Below are 18,013 nucleotides of genomic sequence, written 5' to 3' on the forward strand. Positions count from 1 at the left end.
ACAGATCCCTTCCGGTCTTTAAAGTGAGACTTGGGAAAAGCAACTTCCATCCCTGCCTGTGGAATATGGAGACCTTAGAAAACCTGAGTTGCTTCCGTGCCTTCCACCTTGCATCGGGGCCTACCCCCGCATCTTACATCTCCTGGCATGCTGCAGACTTCTTGATGATAAGGAAGGGTTGGGGGTCTGAGGTTAGTCTGGCTTTGAATCCGGGGCCAGTCACTTGCCCATGTGGTGTGGCTGCAGGATAGTGGGCAAGTGATTGCACATCTTTTAAAACAAGTTTTGTTTGAAAGGCAGAGTGACAGCCTTTTATCCATCCACTAGCTCATTTCCCTAATGCTCTCCAGAGCTACAGCTGAACCACGCTGAAGCCAGGAGCCTGGAACCCCACCTGAGTCTCCCACACAGTAGCAAGGGGCCCAAGCACTTAAACTGTCACCTGCTGCCTTCCGGGATGCACATTTGCAGGAAAGTGGATCCAAAGCTGAGCAGCTGGGACTTGAACTAGGTAAGGTATGAGATGCAGGTGCTGTAACTGGGCAACTTAACCTACTGTCCCATTATCTCAGCCCTGTTTTCTGTTAAGAAGGGCTAATTGTATCATCTCATTGGAGATTTGTGAGGATTGAACTGGTATTTATAATGTGCCTCAAAGAGGCTTGGATACATAGAAAGTATTTAATAGGTATTAGCTGGTAGTGTTATTTGTTGCACCAGTTGTATGTTGCTGCCTAACAAGTTATCCTGAAACTGAGAGGTTTAGGACACCTAGGCACATCTGACATGTTTCTTTGATTGGGATGCGGCTCAGGTGGGCATTCTGGTAGGCTCTCACCTTAGTAGCCCAAGAATGTAAGGCAGAAGACTCAGTGCTGCTTATGACCTCATCATAGAATCCCCCCATCATCCCTCTTGCCTCATCTTATTGGTCACATGGAGAGTTCCGATTCAGTGTGAGAGATTCCACAGGGATGCAGCGAGTCCCTGGAAGCCAGGAGCACCAGGGAGAGCTGTGGAGACTGGCTGCCACGGTTGTGGTTTCCTCCAAAAGAGCTATCACCACTAGAAGGCTTTCACATGACAAACACTGGGACATCCAAAGCTAGAGAAGCCATCTATGGAAGATGAAGGAAAGTAAGTTTATGCTTTTGTCTTATCTTTCTTTAAAACAAATATTATTTGAAAGGGAGGGGAGAATGAGAGAGAGAGAGCTGGGGCCTCAAACCACCCAGCCTCTTGAGCCATCACTGCTACTTCCCAGGCGGACATGAGCAGGAGTACAGCCAGGACCTCCATCCAAGCACTCCTTTGAAGATGTGAACATCCCATGCAGTGTGTTAAACAGCAGGCCAAACAGCCACCACTGGCCACAGCTCCTCTTTTCCTTTTTAAAGACTGATTTATTTAAAAAGCAATGTTACAGAGAGGGGAACAGAGAGAAAGAGACCTTCCATCCACTGCTTGGTTCACTTTCCGGTGCATCAATGATCAGGGCTAAGGGCTGGGAGCCAGGAACCCCACCTGGGTTTCACTTGTGGGCTGCAGGGGCCCAAGCACTTGAGCCACCTTCCAGTGCTTTCCCAGATTCCTTGGCAGAGGGCTGGAGTGGAAGCGGAGCAGCCCGGACTGGAACCGATGTTCCAGTGGACCGCCAGTGCGTCAGGCTACGGTTTAACCCGCCACCGGCCTCAATCCTCGCTCTCTTTACAGTCTTGATTTCCAAACAAGGGATAAGGGCTGGAACAGGAGATGGGGCGCATACAGCAATGACAGCCTATGGGAATCAAAGGAAAGGTTTTCAGAGGGTGTTATTTAAGCTGAGACCTGAGTTATGAGGAGGGCAGTCAGATCGTTTAAAGAGGAACTGCTTTCAAACAGAAATGCCACAGGTGCACGGGCCTTGAAATAGGAAGAGCCAGGTGAGTTCTTAAGAGCCCTAAGAAATCCAGCCTGACTTAAGCCAAGATAAAGGCAAGCGGAATACATTTGCATAGTTCTCTAATGGAAAGTACCCATAGGACGGATTGCAACAATGACATGATTTTTAGAGATTTAGTTCATGTATTTGAAAGAGTTATAAAGAGAGGGAGAGGCAGAGGAGGAGAGCAATATCTCCCACCTGCTGCCCTATTCCCCAAATGGCCTGGTTGAGTCAGGTTGAAGCCAAAGCCAGTAGCTTTCTCTAGGTCTCCCATGTGGGAGCAGTGCCCAAACATCTGGGTCATTTTCAGCTGCTTTCCTAGGCACATCAGCCAGGAGCTGGACTGGAAGTGGAGCAGCTAGGACTTCAAGCAGCACCCATATGACATGCCGGCCCTTCAGGCAGAGACTCAAGCCACTGTGTCACAGCGCAGGCCCAAACCGTGGAATTTTTTTAATGTGTAATACACAAGCCGCCAGCCACATGTGACTCTTGTGCACCTGAAACGTGGCACGTGTGACTGAGGACCTGGGTTCTACAAAGAAAGGATCTACTGAAGAACTCAAGAACTAGATTTTAAATTGTACTGGATTTTAAGCAAGTTACATTGAAATACTTATGCAGAGCTAGCAGCAAGGGTATTGTACAGCTAGTATCCTGCCCCAGTAACAAGACAGGGACATATGCAAGGGGAAGATGCGGGCTCCTGCACTGCACGAGAGACCACAGTCAACTAAGACCAGGGCATGACACCTGGCAGCTGGGGCTCTGACGATGTCACCTGCATCTTCTGAACAACAAGCGTCTGAAGACAAAGTCAACGGACGGTAAAATTTCAGAAGAGACAAAGATTTTCCATCCGCTGATTTACTCCCCAAATGCCCACAATGGCTGCGGCTGAGCCCACCCCAAGCCAGAAGCCAGGAGCTTCTTCTGGGTCTCCCGTGCGAGTGCAGGGAGCCCCAAGGACTTGGGTCATCCTCCACTGCTTTACCAGGCTAAAGCAGGGAGTTGGGTGGGAAGAGCAGCCAGGACATGAACCGGTGCTCATATGGGATCCAGGGAGGAATAGCCAATTGAGCCAATGTGCTAGGCTCAGAGCCACTATTATTATTATTATTATTATTATTATTAATTTTAAACAGAGTTCTGGAGCAATGGCTGTGCCCAAATTTGCCCCCTTTTAAAACAAGCAACAGCTTTCACCTCTCTCCTGATTTTGTGCTGTGAGCCCACGAGGGGACCACTTAACTTCTTGTAAAGGCTCCACAGAGAGGACCCCTGAGTTCTGGGGCTGTCCTTTCTGTCCTGGCCGCCTGGCTTCTCTCCTCACCATGCTTCCCCCCCCCCCATCTGCACCGATCCAGGGCCAGGAGGGCTGAGAAACCACTCCTCCTCTTTTCCCCAGGCGCTGATGTAATTCAACAGTACTCACAAACCCAGCAACCCCCAGTATCGGGTGCTTCACATTTTCTCATCTCGCTCGAGCCTCACGGCTGCTTCCCAATCACCCACTCGATACAAGAGAGAAAACGCGAGGTTCCGCCAGTTCAGGGCCCCAAGGCCGGGGAGCCCCGAAGAGTAAAGGAACTGACTTGGGATTGGACCCCAGCGGCTTGCAGACAGTGCCTGGCTCTCCACCGCCCGGAGCAGGGAGGTGTTCCTGCGGTCAGGATTATCTGTTTCCAACGCGTTGCTGCAAACGTATCGGGTGACCGGGACCAGAGCATGCCCTCGGTGTGTGCGGACGGGGTAAACAAGGCTCAGTGAGGTCGCGCCGCCGGCACAGAAGCCAGCGACCCTCGGCCCGGCCTCCCCGCCCGCCCCTTCAGCCACCACAGGCCGCGGCCCCGGAGGGAGGGGCGTGGCCACGGCCGGGAGGGGCGGGGCCGGCTGCACGGCGCACGCGCCCTCCGCCTGCCGGCCGGAGCGCGAGGACGGCGGCGGCGGCGAGTGTGCGCGCGGCGTGACGTGCCGGGCGCCATGTTGGAGGGCTAGTGGTGGCGGCTCGGGAAGGTCCTCGCTCCGTCCGTCTCGCTCTCGCTCGCTTCCCCCGGCTCCCTTCGGTGCCCCGCCCCGGTCGCCTGCGTGCCGGAGTGTGTGTGTGCGAGGCAGGGGGCGGGCGTCCGGGGGGGTGGGGGGGAGAGGCTCCGGGCCCCGGGGAGGCCCCGCGGAGTGAGGCGGAGGCTGCGAGGGACTCCGGGAAGCCATGGACGTCGAGAGGCTGCAGGAGGCGCTCAAAGGTGGGGGTGGTGGCCCCCCGCGTCCCTTCGTGTCCGCTGCCCCCTGCTCGTCCCCCGCTTCTCTCTGCTGCCCGGCCGGGGTCGTGCGGGCCAGGCCGGGGCCGGGTGCGGGGCGCGCTCCCGGGACCCCATCCCCCTCCCGCGTCCCCCAGGGGCGGGGAGCCCCGTGGGCAGCGCCTCTCCCGCCCGGCCCCGGGCTTTGTGTCGGCCGCCGGCGTGCGGGCTGGGGGAGGGGACCCCCGTCCTGCGGCGGCGGCGGGCTGGGCCCGGAGCTCCGCCAGGCCTGTGGGGCCAAGGGGTAGGGGGCGACGGGGATGGGTGGTCGAGGAACTTGGGAGTTGTCTCGGGCAGGGGCTGCCCATCTCCCGAGGTGGTGCTGGTGCTGGTGGTGGTGGGGGGGGGGGTCCGCTTGCAAGCAACAGGTTGGGGACGCGAGGGGCTCCCGCTGGAAATACCAGGATTTTAGCATTTCGAGAATTATTCTGGGACGCGCAGATCGCCCTTTTTTTCGGGGGGTGGGGAGGTGCTGGGGACGGGTGATGGGGGGGTGGCTGGTGAGTTCTTGAGAGGCGGGGGTGTGTGGGTATCCCTGAGCGCACCCCTTTTGTGGGGCCTTGAGGGTTGTAAACATTTGAACCAGAGATCGGCCGGGGAGTGTGGTGTCGGCGTTCCTCCGGGCCGCCCTTGCAGAAATAACCGAGTTCCGAGCGGCTTGGGAAGTTCACTTCCCGCTTGGGGGAAGATTGCCTGTTGCCCGTGAGGAGTGTGGCGTGTTGAAAATAAAATCGGGAGGTTCTGGGAGGCTGATGTTTTAAAAAATGGCTTCCTCGGGAAGGGAAAGGTCAGGGAGTGGGAGAAGAAGTTTTTCTTGAAGAGAACATTGGAGAAACAATGCTAACGTTCCTTCTTTCTTCCCTTATCCAGATTTTGAGAAGAGGGGTAAAAAGGAAGTGTGCCCTGTCCTGGATCAGTTTCTTTGTCATGTCGCCAAGACTGGGGAGACAATGTGAGTTGCAAACATGGCATTCGTCGTTCCAGACTCCGGGGTATCTTCCTTTCTAGTAGCTGGAAAGTGTATTCTGGAAGAAGCAGAGTTTTGCAACTGCAATTTGGAGACAACACTAGTCATTGAGAAGCGTGTACTATGCGCATACTCTGATGGATTGTAAAGTTTGGTGTAGTGTTCCGTGTTCCTGCCTGGTGTCTGAGAGAACCCCTGGAAAGAGGAATGCTTGTTCCATCACAGCCTTTTTTGGCCAGAACAAACAGGCTTGTTTCCAGAATCTTGTGGCGTTGATTGTGTGTGAGTCTTGTGTTGGCGGTATTGTTTCATGTTGTTCTGTGTCCAGCCTTTTGTGTGTGTCGGGAGGGTTATATTTGTGTGGGTGTTTGAAGTGTCGCTTGCATTCCTTGTCTTCAGGCCTCAGGGGTGTTTTAGCTGAGGACTTGAAGAGGTTGCAGTTTTTGACTGGCCTGTAAACTTTTAGGATAGCTAACGTGTTGCATGTGCTTAATATTTTACTAGGTTTATTTTTCAAAAGTTCTGAATCTGAAACTGAAAAGGAACTTTCCAGTTGATGTTTTTTGCAGTGTGTTTGGTGGGGGTTGCTTCAAACTCAAAGCTTTAGGCTTGTCTGTCTGGATTGGAGTGCTGTGGGGCGTGCCGAATGAAGAGCCTGAGGGTGCAAGGAGTGTGGGCAGTGCCAAATCTAAGAGTGTGATCTTCAATAAGTGCTTGTAATTTCTCCTGCTTTATTATTGAGTGTTCTGTCTCACAAGATTAGTGTATGGTTGCTTGGTTTAGTGGTCTTGAAGATAAGCCAAATTTCCTTGCTGTTCTAGTAAAATACACCAATCAGCTTAAGAACATGTGTTTTAAGAATGAAACCCTAGGAAGGAGGAAAAAAGCATTTTTAACCTCTGAGCTGTGACCTTTAAATTTTTTGTTTTATTTTTGAGAATCAGGAAAAAAAAAAGACCTCCTTCTGCTGGTTCCCTCCCAGTGGCTTCAGCAGCCAAGCCTGAGCAGGAGTCGCGCCAGGTGGCCGGTCCCTGCTGCCGGGGGGGGGCGGGGCAGAGGGAGTTCCCTGCAGCCTTGGGGGCAGGGGGATGCATTACCAGAAAGCTGGCATTCTGAAGCTGAATTGCCACTGCAACGGGAGTGTGACAGATACTCACCTGTTGGGCATCTCAGTGCGGGACTCATTGTAATTACTGGTCAGTCCAAGTTCTCTGTGTGGCATTTAGAGGAATGGAATTTTGCTTTTAGAAGTTTTTTTTTAAAGGTTTATTTTTTTTAATTGGACAGTCAGATATACAGAGAGAAGATCTTTTGTTCGCTGATTCACTCCCAGTCCCGAGCTGTGCCATTCTGAAGGCAGGAGCCCGGAGCTTCTTCTGGGTCTCCCGCGCGGGTGCAAGGTCCCTAGGCTTTGGGCCATCCTCGACTGCTTTCCCAGGCCACAAGCAGGGAACTGGATGGGAAGCAGGACTGCTGGGATTGGGACTGGTGTCCCTGTGGGAACCTGGTGTGTATAAGGCAAGGACTTGAATTGCTAGGCCAGACCGCTTTTAAAATTTTTTAACACACAAAATTGTGTTAACTTATTTTGAAGTAATTTTTGTGTAAAACTTATTAGGTCTATACAGATTGCCTTTTTGATCAAATACTTAATTTATAAATGCATATATAGATGAAAATTTTCTTAGTGGATCACCAAGTAGCTGGGGGGAAATCAGCTGATTTTCTTGGTAGTTATTTTATTCTGATAGTGGACTTAGAATGTTAATCTTCCCATCTATCATTTAGATGTTTATAGACATACCAATATTGTTTTGTTTTAAAATGATTGTTGTTTTAGATTCCTTTTTTTTTTTAAGATTTATTTATTTTTATTGCAAAGTCATATACAGAAAGGAGAGAGAGAGAGGAAGATCTTCCGTCAGATGATTCACTCCCCAAGTAGCTGCAGTGGTTGGAGCTATGCCGATCTGAAGCCAGGCCCAAAAACCTCTTCCGGGTCTCCCATGCAGGTGCAGGGTCCCAAGGCTTTGAGCTGTCCTTGACTGCTTTTCCAGGCCACAAGCAGGGAGCTGGATGGGAAGTGGAGCAGTCGGGATTAGAACTCATGCTCATCTGGGATCCCTGGCTGTGCAAGCCCAGAACGAGCCACTAGGCTACTGCACTGTGCCCCCAGAAAAAATTTTTTATTTCATTGTTGAGACAAGTATTTAATTTTGCTCTAGTCTTTGACTTCCTTTTATTAATAGAGGATATCTTAATTATAGCAGGGTTTGTATGGTTTAAAGTTGCAGCAGAAGAGTAAAATTTTGATGAGTGGAATTCAGATATCTTTGTTTTGGCTTTTAAGGTACAAATTCTTCAGTTCTGAACATTTTAGTTTTCAGAGTGCTTAATAGCAAAACATTAAGTATGAACCTTTCATAATGGGTGAAAATGTGACAATTTAGATGGGCACTTGTAAAAAAAGTTGATTTGATATTTACGTTTTAGCTTCAGGAAAGTTTTAACATTGTGAAGCGTAAGTTGTGTTTCCAGGGGAAGTGATGGTGAGTGTAAACGCGTGACGGGCTGGGGTTGCAGTTATCCTTTCCGATAGGTTGTCTTTCAGTTGACAGCCGGGTTTGGTTGACCCACAGTTTCTGAGGAGACCCTGGTCCCCATGTCCTTGCTGTCTGATCATTCCACTCACTTCCGACCCTCGTCATGGAGTCGGCTGCTCTCAGGAAGCCCTATCATTAAGGCAGGTGATATTTAAAGGCCACATTCTGGTTGCTAGAATGGGCTATTTGTTCAGTTGATCACTACTGAGACTTGCAATTCATATTCAGGTCTTCAGAGGACTGCTTTTTTAAAAAAATTATTTTGATATATGTTCTAGGGAGAGTTCTTCTACTTGCTGGCTCACTCTCCCCATTGGCTGCCGTGATCTGGGCTGGACCAGGACAAAGTCAGGAGGAAGGAACTCAGAGTGTTGCAGGGCCCAAGGACTCAGCCATCCATTGCTGCTTTCCAGGTGCAAAATGGAAGAGCTGGATGGAGTGCCTGGCTCCTGGCTCTGTCCTTGCCCGCACCTGGCTATTGCCGCCAACTGGGGGAAAGAAGCTGAAGATGGGACATACCTTTCTGTGTCAATCTGGCTTTCCAATAATACATTTTTAAATGCTCCTTACTCTTTTTTGCTGATTTCTCCCCAAAGTCTGTTCTTTTAAGAAAGTGCAGTAATTTTTTTTCTTAGTCTTGAAAAATACCTTTTTTTTTTTTAAGTCAAATATACAGAGAGAAGAGACAGAGGAAGATCTTCCATCTACTGATTTACTCCCCAGGTGGTTACATGGCTAGAGCTGTGCCAGTCTGAAGCCAGGAGCCGGGAGCTTCTACCACATGGGCTTCTCCCATGTGGGCACAGGATCCCAGGACTGCTTTCCCTGGACAAGCAGGGAGCTAAATGGGAAGTAGGGCTGCCAGGATTAGAACTAGTGCCCTTATGGAATCCCGGTGTGTACAAGGTGAGGACTTTAGCCTGAGCTACTGTGCCAGGCCCGAAAAATATCTTTAAAATGATGTTAAGCGTTTTGAGTCAGTGTGCTCCAATGTGTGATGTGCTATTCAATATGTATTTCTAAATTTAAAACAATTTGTTCATGGAAAGTGGTTCTTGAGTTCTGTGCCTTTTTCAGGGACCCCTTTTATTCCTTTATTGAATTGCCTGTGCCTGTTTTCAGTTGTTTCCATTTTGTCTTGAATTCCTTTTAGAAAGCAGTGTTGCTGAGGCGTAATGACATTCAGTATATTTACTGAATAAGTATGGTTTTTAAGTTACTTAATTGAGTTAACAGAGAAAGAGGGAGAGACAGAGAGCTATCTTCCATCTGCTGCTAGCGTACCCAGATGGCTTCAAAGGGCAGGAGCACCAAGTGGGTCTCCACTGTGGACCTCTGGGTCCTGAACACCTGTGCCATCTTCCGTGACTTTCCTTAGGCCATTAACAGGAGCATGAAGCAGGGCCCTATTGGATGCTGACTTTGTCTGCTATGCCATGATGCTGACCCTAGGTTTGGACGTCTACACTTATGAAACTGTCACCATAGTCATTTCATGAACTTCTCGATTCTCGAGGTTTCCTTAGCATCTAATCCTTACCTATCGGGCAACATCTTTTTATTATTATTTTTATTGCAAAGTCAGATATACAGAGAGAGGAAGAGAGACAGAGAGGGAGATTTGTCTGCAGTTAACTCCCCAAGCAGCTGCAACTACTGGAGCTGAGCTGATCCGAAGCCAGGAGTTTCCTCCTGCTGTATCTCCCACGTGGATGTAGGGTCCCAAGGCTTTGGACCGTCCTTGACTGCCTTTCCAGGCCCCAGGCAGGGAGCTGGATGGGAAGTGGAGCGGCCAAGACACAAACCAGTTTCCATATGGAATCCTGGTACTTTCACGATGGAACATTAGCCAGTCGAGCCATTGCTGGGCCTTAAGAGTTCTTACTCATTAACCTGTTTGTGGATATTAGATTCTTTCTGTATGATTTTTATTTATATATTTTTTCTTAATGATAATCTGATGTGGACCCAGCTTCTTCCTCCCTTGTCCCCTTCCCTGCATCAATTAAATACCTAGGAGTAGAGAAGTTGGATAGGTAGAAACTGCCAAGGGGCCCATGCTGTGGCATATTAGTAGGCTAGGCCTCTGCCTGCAGCACTGACATCACAGATGGATTCCGGTTCATGTCCCAGCTGCTCCACTTCCAATCCAGTTCTCCGCTATGGCTTCAGAAAGCAGTGACGGATGGCCAATGTCCTTGGGACCCTAGACCCATGTGGAAGACATAGAAGAAATTCCTTCTTCTGGATCCAATCAGTTGACTATTTGGGGAATGAGCCAGTGTGTGGAAGAATTCTCTCTCTCCTCCCTGTAACTCTACCTTTCCAATAAAAATAAATAAATCTTTAAAAAAATAAATCTTTAGAAATCAAAGGAAATGCCAGGTGGTTTTTCACAAAGATTATATTAGGCTCTGTTTTCCAGTGTTTCAGGAGTTGAATTCATTTCTTCCATATCTTTTCAACACTTGTGATTGGTCTTTTCTATCTTAGCTATTCTGCCCTACTTATAATACGTACTCTATTTTTTTAAAGACTTTTTATTTATTTATTTTTAAAAAAGATTTATTTTTATTGGAAAGGTAGATCTACAGAGAGAATGAAATACAGAGAGATCTGTCTGCAGTTCATTCTCCAAGCAGCCGCAAGTGCTGGTGCTCAGCCATTCCGAAACCAGGAGCCTCACTCCTGGGTCTTGCAGGTGGGGACAGGCTCCCAAGGCTTTGGGCAGTTCTCTTCTGCTTTCCCAGGCCACCAGCAGGGAGCTGGGTGGGAATTGGAGCAGCTGGGATTAGAACCAGCACCCACATGGGATTCTGTTTGCAAGACGAGGACTTTAGCCACTAGGGTACCACACTGGGCTCAATACGTAGTAGTTTTAGTTTCCATCTTCCCAAATGAGATTTTCTGTATCTTTTCAAATGTTTCTCTACCATGTTTCTGTCTTCACTGTTTACTACTTTGCTTGTTTTAAAAGTAGGTTGCTTGTTTTTCTAGTGTTGGGTTTTGGGAGTTCTTACATGTTTCAGATAAATTTCTTATGTGACATTGCTTATAAATGCTTTATTACCTCTGTTCTTTTTATTATCTCACTACTGTCTAAGAGACATTTTAATGTAATTTGATTTTTATTTTTAAGCATTTTCCTTCCTTAAAGATTTTTTGCATTTTCAATTTGTGTGTGCTTTTGCACTTAGTCCTTCCTTATTTTGGAAGTTAAGCTTCTGTGATTTTGATGTAGTTGTCTTCTTTTTTTCTAGTATCTTCTAACTCTTCATGCTGCAGTTTTTATCTCTGAACAAAAGTTGTTTTTGACTTTTATTGGGAGAGTGTTAGTTATAATAACCGTTGGGCTTAATTTTAAATTTTTCTGTTAACTCATTTTTTTGTGAAATTTCTCCTCCTGAACTTTGATAGAGATGTGTGGTCAGAGTCAGTTTTCTGTAGTTAGGAACTCTGAGTGTGATTGTGCCTTCCGAGAGGATGTGGCTGCTTGTGATCTGAACCTCCAGGCTCTTCCACTTTACTTTTCTTATTTGGATCTCGTGTTCTCGTGTGCTGGCTTCCTTTCTTCCTTCCACCCACCACCCACATATATTTAGAATTGGGCAGCTGGATGCAACTAGATGTTCCCGATTTTTTTGGCAGCACCCAGAGCATTATAACCAGGACCCAGTGCCCACAGCCGCCTTTTCTCCCTCAGGTCTGATGGGGTATTGACTTTGGCCGTATTGCTGTCATAGAGCTGCTTCACAGTTTGTTTGATCTGGTGCTTATTAGTCTTGACAATGAACCCCAGTGTGTTGCTGTCTTCTGTGTTCCTCATAGCGGACTCTGTGGTCAGGGGAACTTGATGATGGCACAGTGGTCACGCTTGTTCCTGCTGGGGCACTCTTCTCAGGGTAGCCCGGCTGCCCTGGAAGGTGAGTGACTGAGGGCCGTCTTGTGGCTGTGGACCCCTCTCAGCATTGGCCTTGGGAGGAGCAGGAGCTCACTCCTTGCTTTTAGTCTCTTTGTTATATTAAAATAGCCCAAACTCAAGGAACTTTACTGCATGGAGTGAAAAAGCAGACTCAAGGTGTTTTCAACAATAAACTAATGATTGATTACTGAACACTTACTCAGCACGTAGCAAACACTGTGCTGAATTTCCTGCATATAATCTATCCACGCTTTATGATTTCCATATTTCAAGTGAGGAAATTAACCAATAGAGTAAAAATTGTGTGAATGTCGTTTAAATATTCCATCACTGAGTTACATCATGTACATGACAGTATACCCCTTTTCCCCTGTTTTATCAGCCATGAATCCCTCACTTTGTGATTTTAATGTTCTGTTTCCAAGAAAAAATAGTACGTATGTGTGCTTGTGCATGTGTTTAGATGAAGTCAATGTGGAAAATGTTAAACTATTCAAATTTTTTAAAATGCTTTAAAAGGGGTTGATTTTAAAAAGCAGTATTGTGAGAAGTTATCAGTGCTGCAATTTTTTTAAAAATAGCACAACCAAAAATGGTAAACAACATTTCTAGTGTTGCTAGCTTGAAAATGTGATCCCACAAATCCTTGAAATAATTTTAGACAAAATGGTCTTCACACAATGACCTGTTCATTATCAGGGTCTGAGCAAAAGAAGACTGCAGCCATTGTACACCTACAGATCCTAACCATGGGTGGTTGAGGAATGATCACACAGGCAGGTGGCAGAGATCCCATTACGGAGCAGGAAGCTGGCCTCCTTGGTGAGTGGGGGCTCACACAGGCACTCTGATAGGGTATGTGGGCACTTCAGCTGGTATTGCAGTCTCTACAAGGTTAGGCACGTGCCTCCTAATTTGCTTATTTTTAAAAATTCATTTTTACTGGATTTATGGAGAGGAGAGATAGACAAGATCTTCCATCTGCTTGTTCATCCCCCAGATAGCTGCAGTGGCTGGAGCTGAGCTGATTCACAGCCAGCAGCCAGTTTCTTCCGGGACTCCCACATAGGTGCAGGCTCCCAAGGCGTTGGGTTATCTTTGACTGCTTTCCCGGGCCTCAAGCAGGGAGCTGGATTGGAAGTGGAGCAGCTGGGACATGAATTGGTACCTGTGTAGGATGCTAGGACTTGCAAAGGGAGAATTTAGCCATTGAGCAATGGGTGCTGGGCCCCTCCTAATTTATTTTAGTCGTGAGAGATGTTGCTTCATTACAAACAATGAATTTATTAGCCATTGGTTTTACTGTAGCTATATTAGTATTAATAATGTGTGTAATAATGACCTAGGTACAATCTAAAAACCTATTTTCAGAGTGGTATGGCACATTAAAAGAAACTGATTCTTTTAGTAAATATTAATTGAACATATATACTTTTGCTTCTGAATATTTCGGAAAAGCAGTGATTTAAATGTGTATATGAATGTTATAGCATCATGTTTTGGTCACACTAGATGGGTCATGTGTCCTGCATAATGTATATAGAATGATGCCTTGGAAGCTAGGCATGCCAGGTTTGTTTCTAATGAGTTAATTTTGCTAGTCTTCATTCTCTTAGGTACTCTGGTGAGCTCATGGTTTCCATGTTCAGCCCCCATTTTTGCTAGTAGGTAACAAGTTCACTGATTTAATGTTTAGTGTGATAGAGTGGTAATGGTAATTTATATCTTGGAAGAAGTGTGACTTGGATTTTAAATTTAGCTTGCATGCTTCTCTGTGTGAAAGTATTCGTGAGCTTGTTTCTTCGCTTGAAAAGTAGAGTTTTACCTTGTAAATTGCCTCAGCTAAGAATTAGAGTGCGGTACACGTGTAGTAGAGTTTAGGGGGAAAGTGAAAGCTAGAATTTGGTGTTGTGTGCAGGGTGTAATAAAGAAATTTGCTCAAACAGTAAACAAGTTGTGGCTTGAGAATAGAGAGCACAAGAATATGGGTTTGAATTCCCACTTCATCAATTCAGATGTGAACTGCTTTGTCATATTTAATTTCCTGGTATGTAAAATATGGATAATAAAGCAAACTACTTTGAGGAATGTTGTGGAGATTAAATGAGTTTATACAAATAAAGTGCTTAGCATAGTGATTGGTGTGTAGTAAGAGTCCTCCAAGTGGGAGCTCCTGAAAAACAAATTACTGTGAGTCAGTTTCCTCGGCAACGAGGGACTGGATCTCCAGGTTCATATTGTGACGCTCGTCTGGGAGTATTACTTCTTTATAGCAGTGATTAAGGGTTGGGAATGGGGCATGGTGAAATTAGCTAATATTAGTATCTAGTGATAATGAAGGGGTTAACTGGTAGTCATTTGACTGATTTGTAGACAGTATTAAAAAAAATTGTGTCACTTCTCAGGACTTGGGTGATAAAGACCCGATCAGTGATACAGATAAGCTCACTCAAGCCCTGGAAAGGTTTCCCAGTTGCCTGTATGCACAAGTGTGGTTTTCATCTGTATATAGAAATCTGCTTACCCCTGCCAGTGAGTACATGGGTCCATAATGCTTATGGACTGTTCCTGGAAGTCTGTCAAAAGCATCTTCCTGCTTCAGTCCATCTCATTAGTAAGAAGATACAGAATGATGGGCCACACATTGCTGTGCTGTCTCTTTGCTCTGTAGACTGCAGGTCTTGTACATTTCTGGTGCTACACTGGGATGAGTGAGTTCACATGTGTGTCACCAGGTTGAAGTATCAGCATCAGTGGCAGTGGACTTCATGACAACATCAGTGTAGCATACGTGCCTGTGAGAGCATTACCTATTGCCTGTTACGTATTGAAGACTTGCATCATTGACGCGAAGTGAGAGTTATAATCAAGCAAAATTATGCAGCGCCCTGTTTGGTTGTGAGAAATATGGTCCAGCAGATTAAGCTACCTTTTGGGATGTCAGCAGGTCCTGGTAGCTTACTGCAGATGCTCCTGAAAAGGCAGTGGATGGAGTTTATGGCTCCTGGTTTTAACCTGCCACAGATTATGATCTGCCTGTTGCCACCATTTGGGGAGTGAAATAGTGGATGGAAGATTAAAATTCTAGTCTCAGTATTTCTCTCTGTTACTCTGCACTTAAATAAATCTTTTTAAAAGGGAAGTTATATATGTGGTAATGGAAGTGGGATGTTTTTGTTTTCAAGGAAAATAGAACAGCCTTACCGGAAGAGGGAAGAACTTTGTGGTAGAAGGAGGAGCCAGTTGTGCTTGTGTTTGTTCCCTTCTGTGCCTGTCATTTGTTTGAGTCTAACTTAAGAGATGCTCCTGGTTAAAGGTCTTTGATTATAATCTATTTGAATGGGTATAATGGAATCAGTTACCCAAGTTGACTTCTGCTTGCCAAGGGAAAATGTGGTGACAGCAAATAATTCACAAAGTATTTGTGAAATAAAGGCATTCAACAAATCTCAGGTTACATTGTTTATACATTGCAGTAAGAAAAGTAAAAATAATATGTACTACCCAGTTTGATACCTAAAAGTTTGGCAGCTTCCTGAAAATGAAGTCTCAAGATTCAGTAGATTGGCTTGATACAGTGGTTTCTGTCTAGGCCAGGTAGTTCCCAAGTCTCATCCAGCTTTATATTCCTGATTGAGCTACCCATTCCTTGTACTTGAAAAGACTCAGCACTTGTGCCACTCCCCCTGCTCTGTTCCTGTAAAGCATGTCTGACTCAGGCGTCTATGCACGGGGCAGGACCCTCGGAGGCTGTATGTTTTTTGTTTCTTCGTCTCCATCTTCTTTGTCTAGGCTCCCTTCAGAGGTTATGGCCTTCTGTTTTTGACCATTTTGTTAATCTTTTTGTTAGAATTTATTTACTGATTCATTTAGAGATTTGTTTTATTTGAAAGGGGGAGTTATTACAGTGAGGAGGAAAAACAGAGATAGTTTTCCATCCACTGGTTCGTGGCCGGAGCTGAGCCATTCCGGAGCTCCTGAGCTTCTCATATGGGTTCAGGGGCCCAAGGCCTTGGAACATCTTCTGCTTCTTTCCCAGGTCCTAAGCAGAGAGTTCGATTGGAAGTGGAGTGGCTGTGCCCGAACTAGCACCCGTGAGGGATACCAGCACAGTGGGTGAAAGCTTAGCCTAGTATTCTACAGGCCATGTCTTATTCTTATGTTTTATGAGGTGCTTCTCAACAGTCCTATTTAGTTAAGAACCTCTGAATCATTTTTTTTCTGAGTCATTTTTAAATTATGTGGTTTGTCTTGGTCTTTAATGGCCTAACTTCCACACAGAAATTTCTGCTTTGGATTGTTGGTCCTTTTCCTAAGAGGTGAATATTTAATGAACATGTATTTTGTGCGAGGCGTTATTAAGTGTTATATATGTAATCTTTTCCATACTCTCATAAGCTCTCCTTTTAAAAAATGTAGCTATTGAGACTTAGCCTGCATGATTTGTGCAGGATTGTGCAGCTGGTGAATGATGGAATTAGGTTTTAGGCTCAGGCATTCAGTCTTGCAGATTCTCTCATTTTCAAGCTTTTTGTACATTTCCCCCCTACTCAGTTGCTTTGTCTTTTTCTTCCTTGCTGTAAAAGTCTCAAATTTTTTTTTAAACTACCATTACAATTTGGGGCTGTGCTTTTGTGTCAGACTGTGTTATCACCATTAACTCAGATTCCTTTCAGGTTGCTTGCTTAGGCCTCACCGCATGTACCCGTCCGGTCATCCTTTTTTCCTGTAGTGCTTCCTGTACAGCTTACACACTGAGGTCATATAGTGTGAGAGGGCTTGAGGCAAGTGTGGAGAGGTTAAGTGTAGTGATCAGTAAGATATATATGATTGATGGGCTTTAAGTTTTTTTTTTTAAGAGTTTATTTATTTTTGAGAGGCAGATTTACAGAGAGGAAGAGAGACAGAGGAGAGAGATCTTTCACCTGCTGGTTAACTCCCCAAACGGCTGCAGTGACCAGAGCTGAATCAGCCTGAAACCATGAGCCAACAGCTGTTTCTGGGTCCCCCACGTGCATGCAGGGTCCCATGGACTTGGGCCATGCTCTGCTGTTTTCCCAGGTCATAAGCAGGGAGTTGGTTGGGAAGTGGAGCAGCCAGGTCTTGAACTGCACATATATGAGATACCAGCAGTTAAAGATTGGTGTTGGCTGCTAATGTTTGTAGTCTCGATGGTTTTTGCAGTGGCAAAAAGTACTCAGTAGTTGTAATTTTCTTTACAACCAAAAAAATTTGCAAATGAATAGGTGGGTGGATGATAGCTTTCTTTAATATATACATTAGATACTTTACTCCCAATTAGAAATCTTATCCTTGCAGCAGTACTCAGAGGTGGGTAGTAATATTTCTACTTATGAATGATAAAACTGAAAAAAATTATGTAGAAAAATTAGAATTCAAAGAATACTAGAGGTCTTTTGTAATATTCAGAGGTGGTTGGCTTTATTTCCATTTACAAGCAATGAAACAAAAAATGCTTGACGTAGAAGAATTTGGAGTTCTTTTGTGACTTTGCGCTAGTGCATGTTTCTGAGAGGTATGGTAAAATAACTCAGCTAAAAGTAAAATATTTGTATTTCACAGTCTACATGTTAAAGGGGCTTCTGTTTGAAGGCTGTTTTATTTTGTTCTTTTTTCTAGGGGCACTGGTCTGCTTTCAGATGACATGACATATGTTGTGCTTTTCTTTCTCACTCTCAGATTTCTATCCCTCCACACTCCCTGTAACACTGTGGTTCAAATAATAATTTTTTTTAAAAAAAATTACAATATTTATGTAGATCCTTAAGATAGAGTAACTTCTTACTGGCATGACCTGCGATCCTAATTTTCTCAGTAGTTTTGAGACAACAGCTGCAGTAGGTTTTACCTATGTGATGAATTGGTGTTACTTTTACGCTGATGGAGGACATGATAATGAAGTGGTTCCCTTACATGGGGTACCCACTTTATTAGAAAGGGCATATGGGATGTGCCTCCAGTGTTAGCTCTGTTTCTTAGCCTATAGCATCCGCCCGCCCCACCCCCCGAAAAAATGAATAAATATTCTCAAGTCGAAATGTGAAATACCTAAAGAAGTCACTATAGAGTATCGGCCCTTTTGGTAGCAAACTAAAGAAAAAAAATATTTTTAAAGATTTATTTATTTTTATTGGAAAGGCAGATATACAGAGAGGAGAGACAGAAAACTCTTCTATCCACTGGGTTGCTCCCCAAGTAGCCACATCATCCACAGCTTCCACAGCTAAGCTGTGCTGATCTGAAGCCGGGAGCTTCTTCCGGGTCTCCCACACAGGTGCA

The 18,013-nt window shown here is 45.7% G+C and overlaps 1 protein-coding gene across 3 annotated transcripts in view; it reads left to right on the forward strand.

Annotated features, from left to right (window-relative positions):
• Positions 1 to 3,907: 3,907 nt before the first annotated feature.
• PPP4R2 (protein phosphatase 4 regulatory subunit 2) overlaps positions 3,908 to 18,013 on the forward strand; it is a 45,865-nt gene continuing 31,759 nt past the window's right edge. For 2 of the 3 annotated variants that reach the window (XM_040994833.1, XM_040994834.1), the window contains exons 1-2: positions 4,062 to 4,167; positions 5,092 to 5,173. In XM_040994833.1, the coding sequence (XP_040850767.1) occupies positions 4,134 to 4,167; positions 5,092 to 5,173 (116 nt within the window). In that variant the 5' untranslated portion in view covers positions 4,062 to 4,133. Of the gene's footprint in view, positions 4,168 to 5,091; positions 5,174 to 18,013 lie in introns of all 3 variants that reach the window. The other variant, XM_040994832.1, reaches the window with a different exon arrangement.

This window comes from Ochotona curzoniae, unplaced genomic scaffold (genome assembly GCF_017591425.1).
Source record: "Ochotona curzoniae isolate NIBS_2020 unplaced genomic scaffold, NIBS_Ocur_1.0 contig_908, whole genome shotgun sequence".
Taxonomy (NCBI): domain Eukaryota; kingdom Metazoa; phylum Chordata; class Mammalia; order Lagomorpha; family Ochotonidae; genus Ochotona; species Ochotona curzoniae.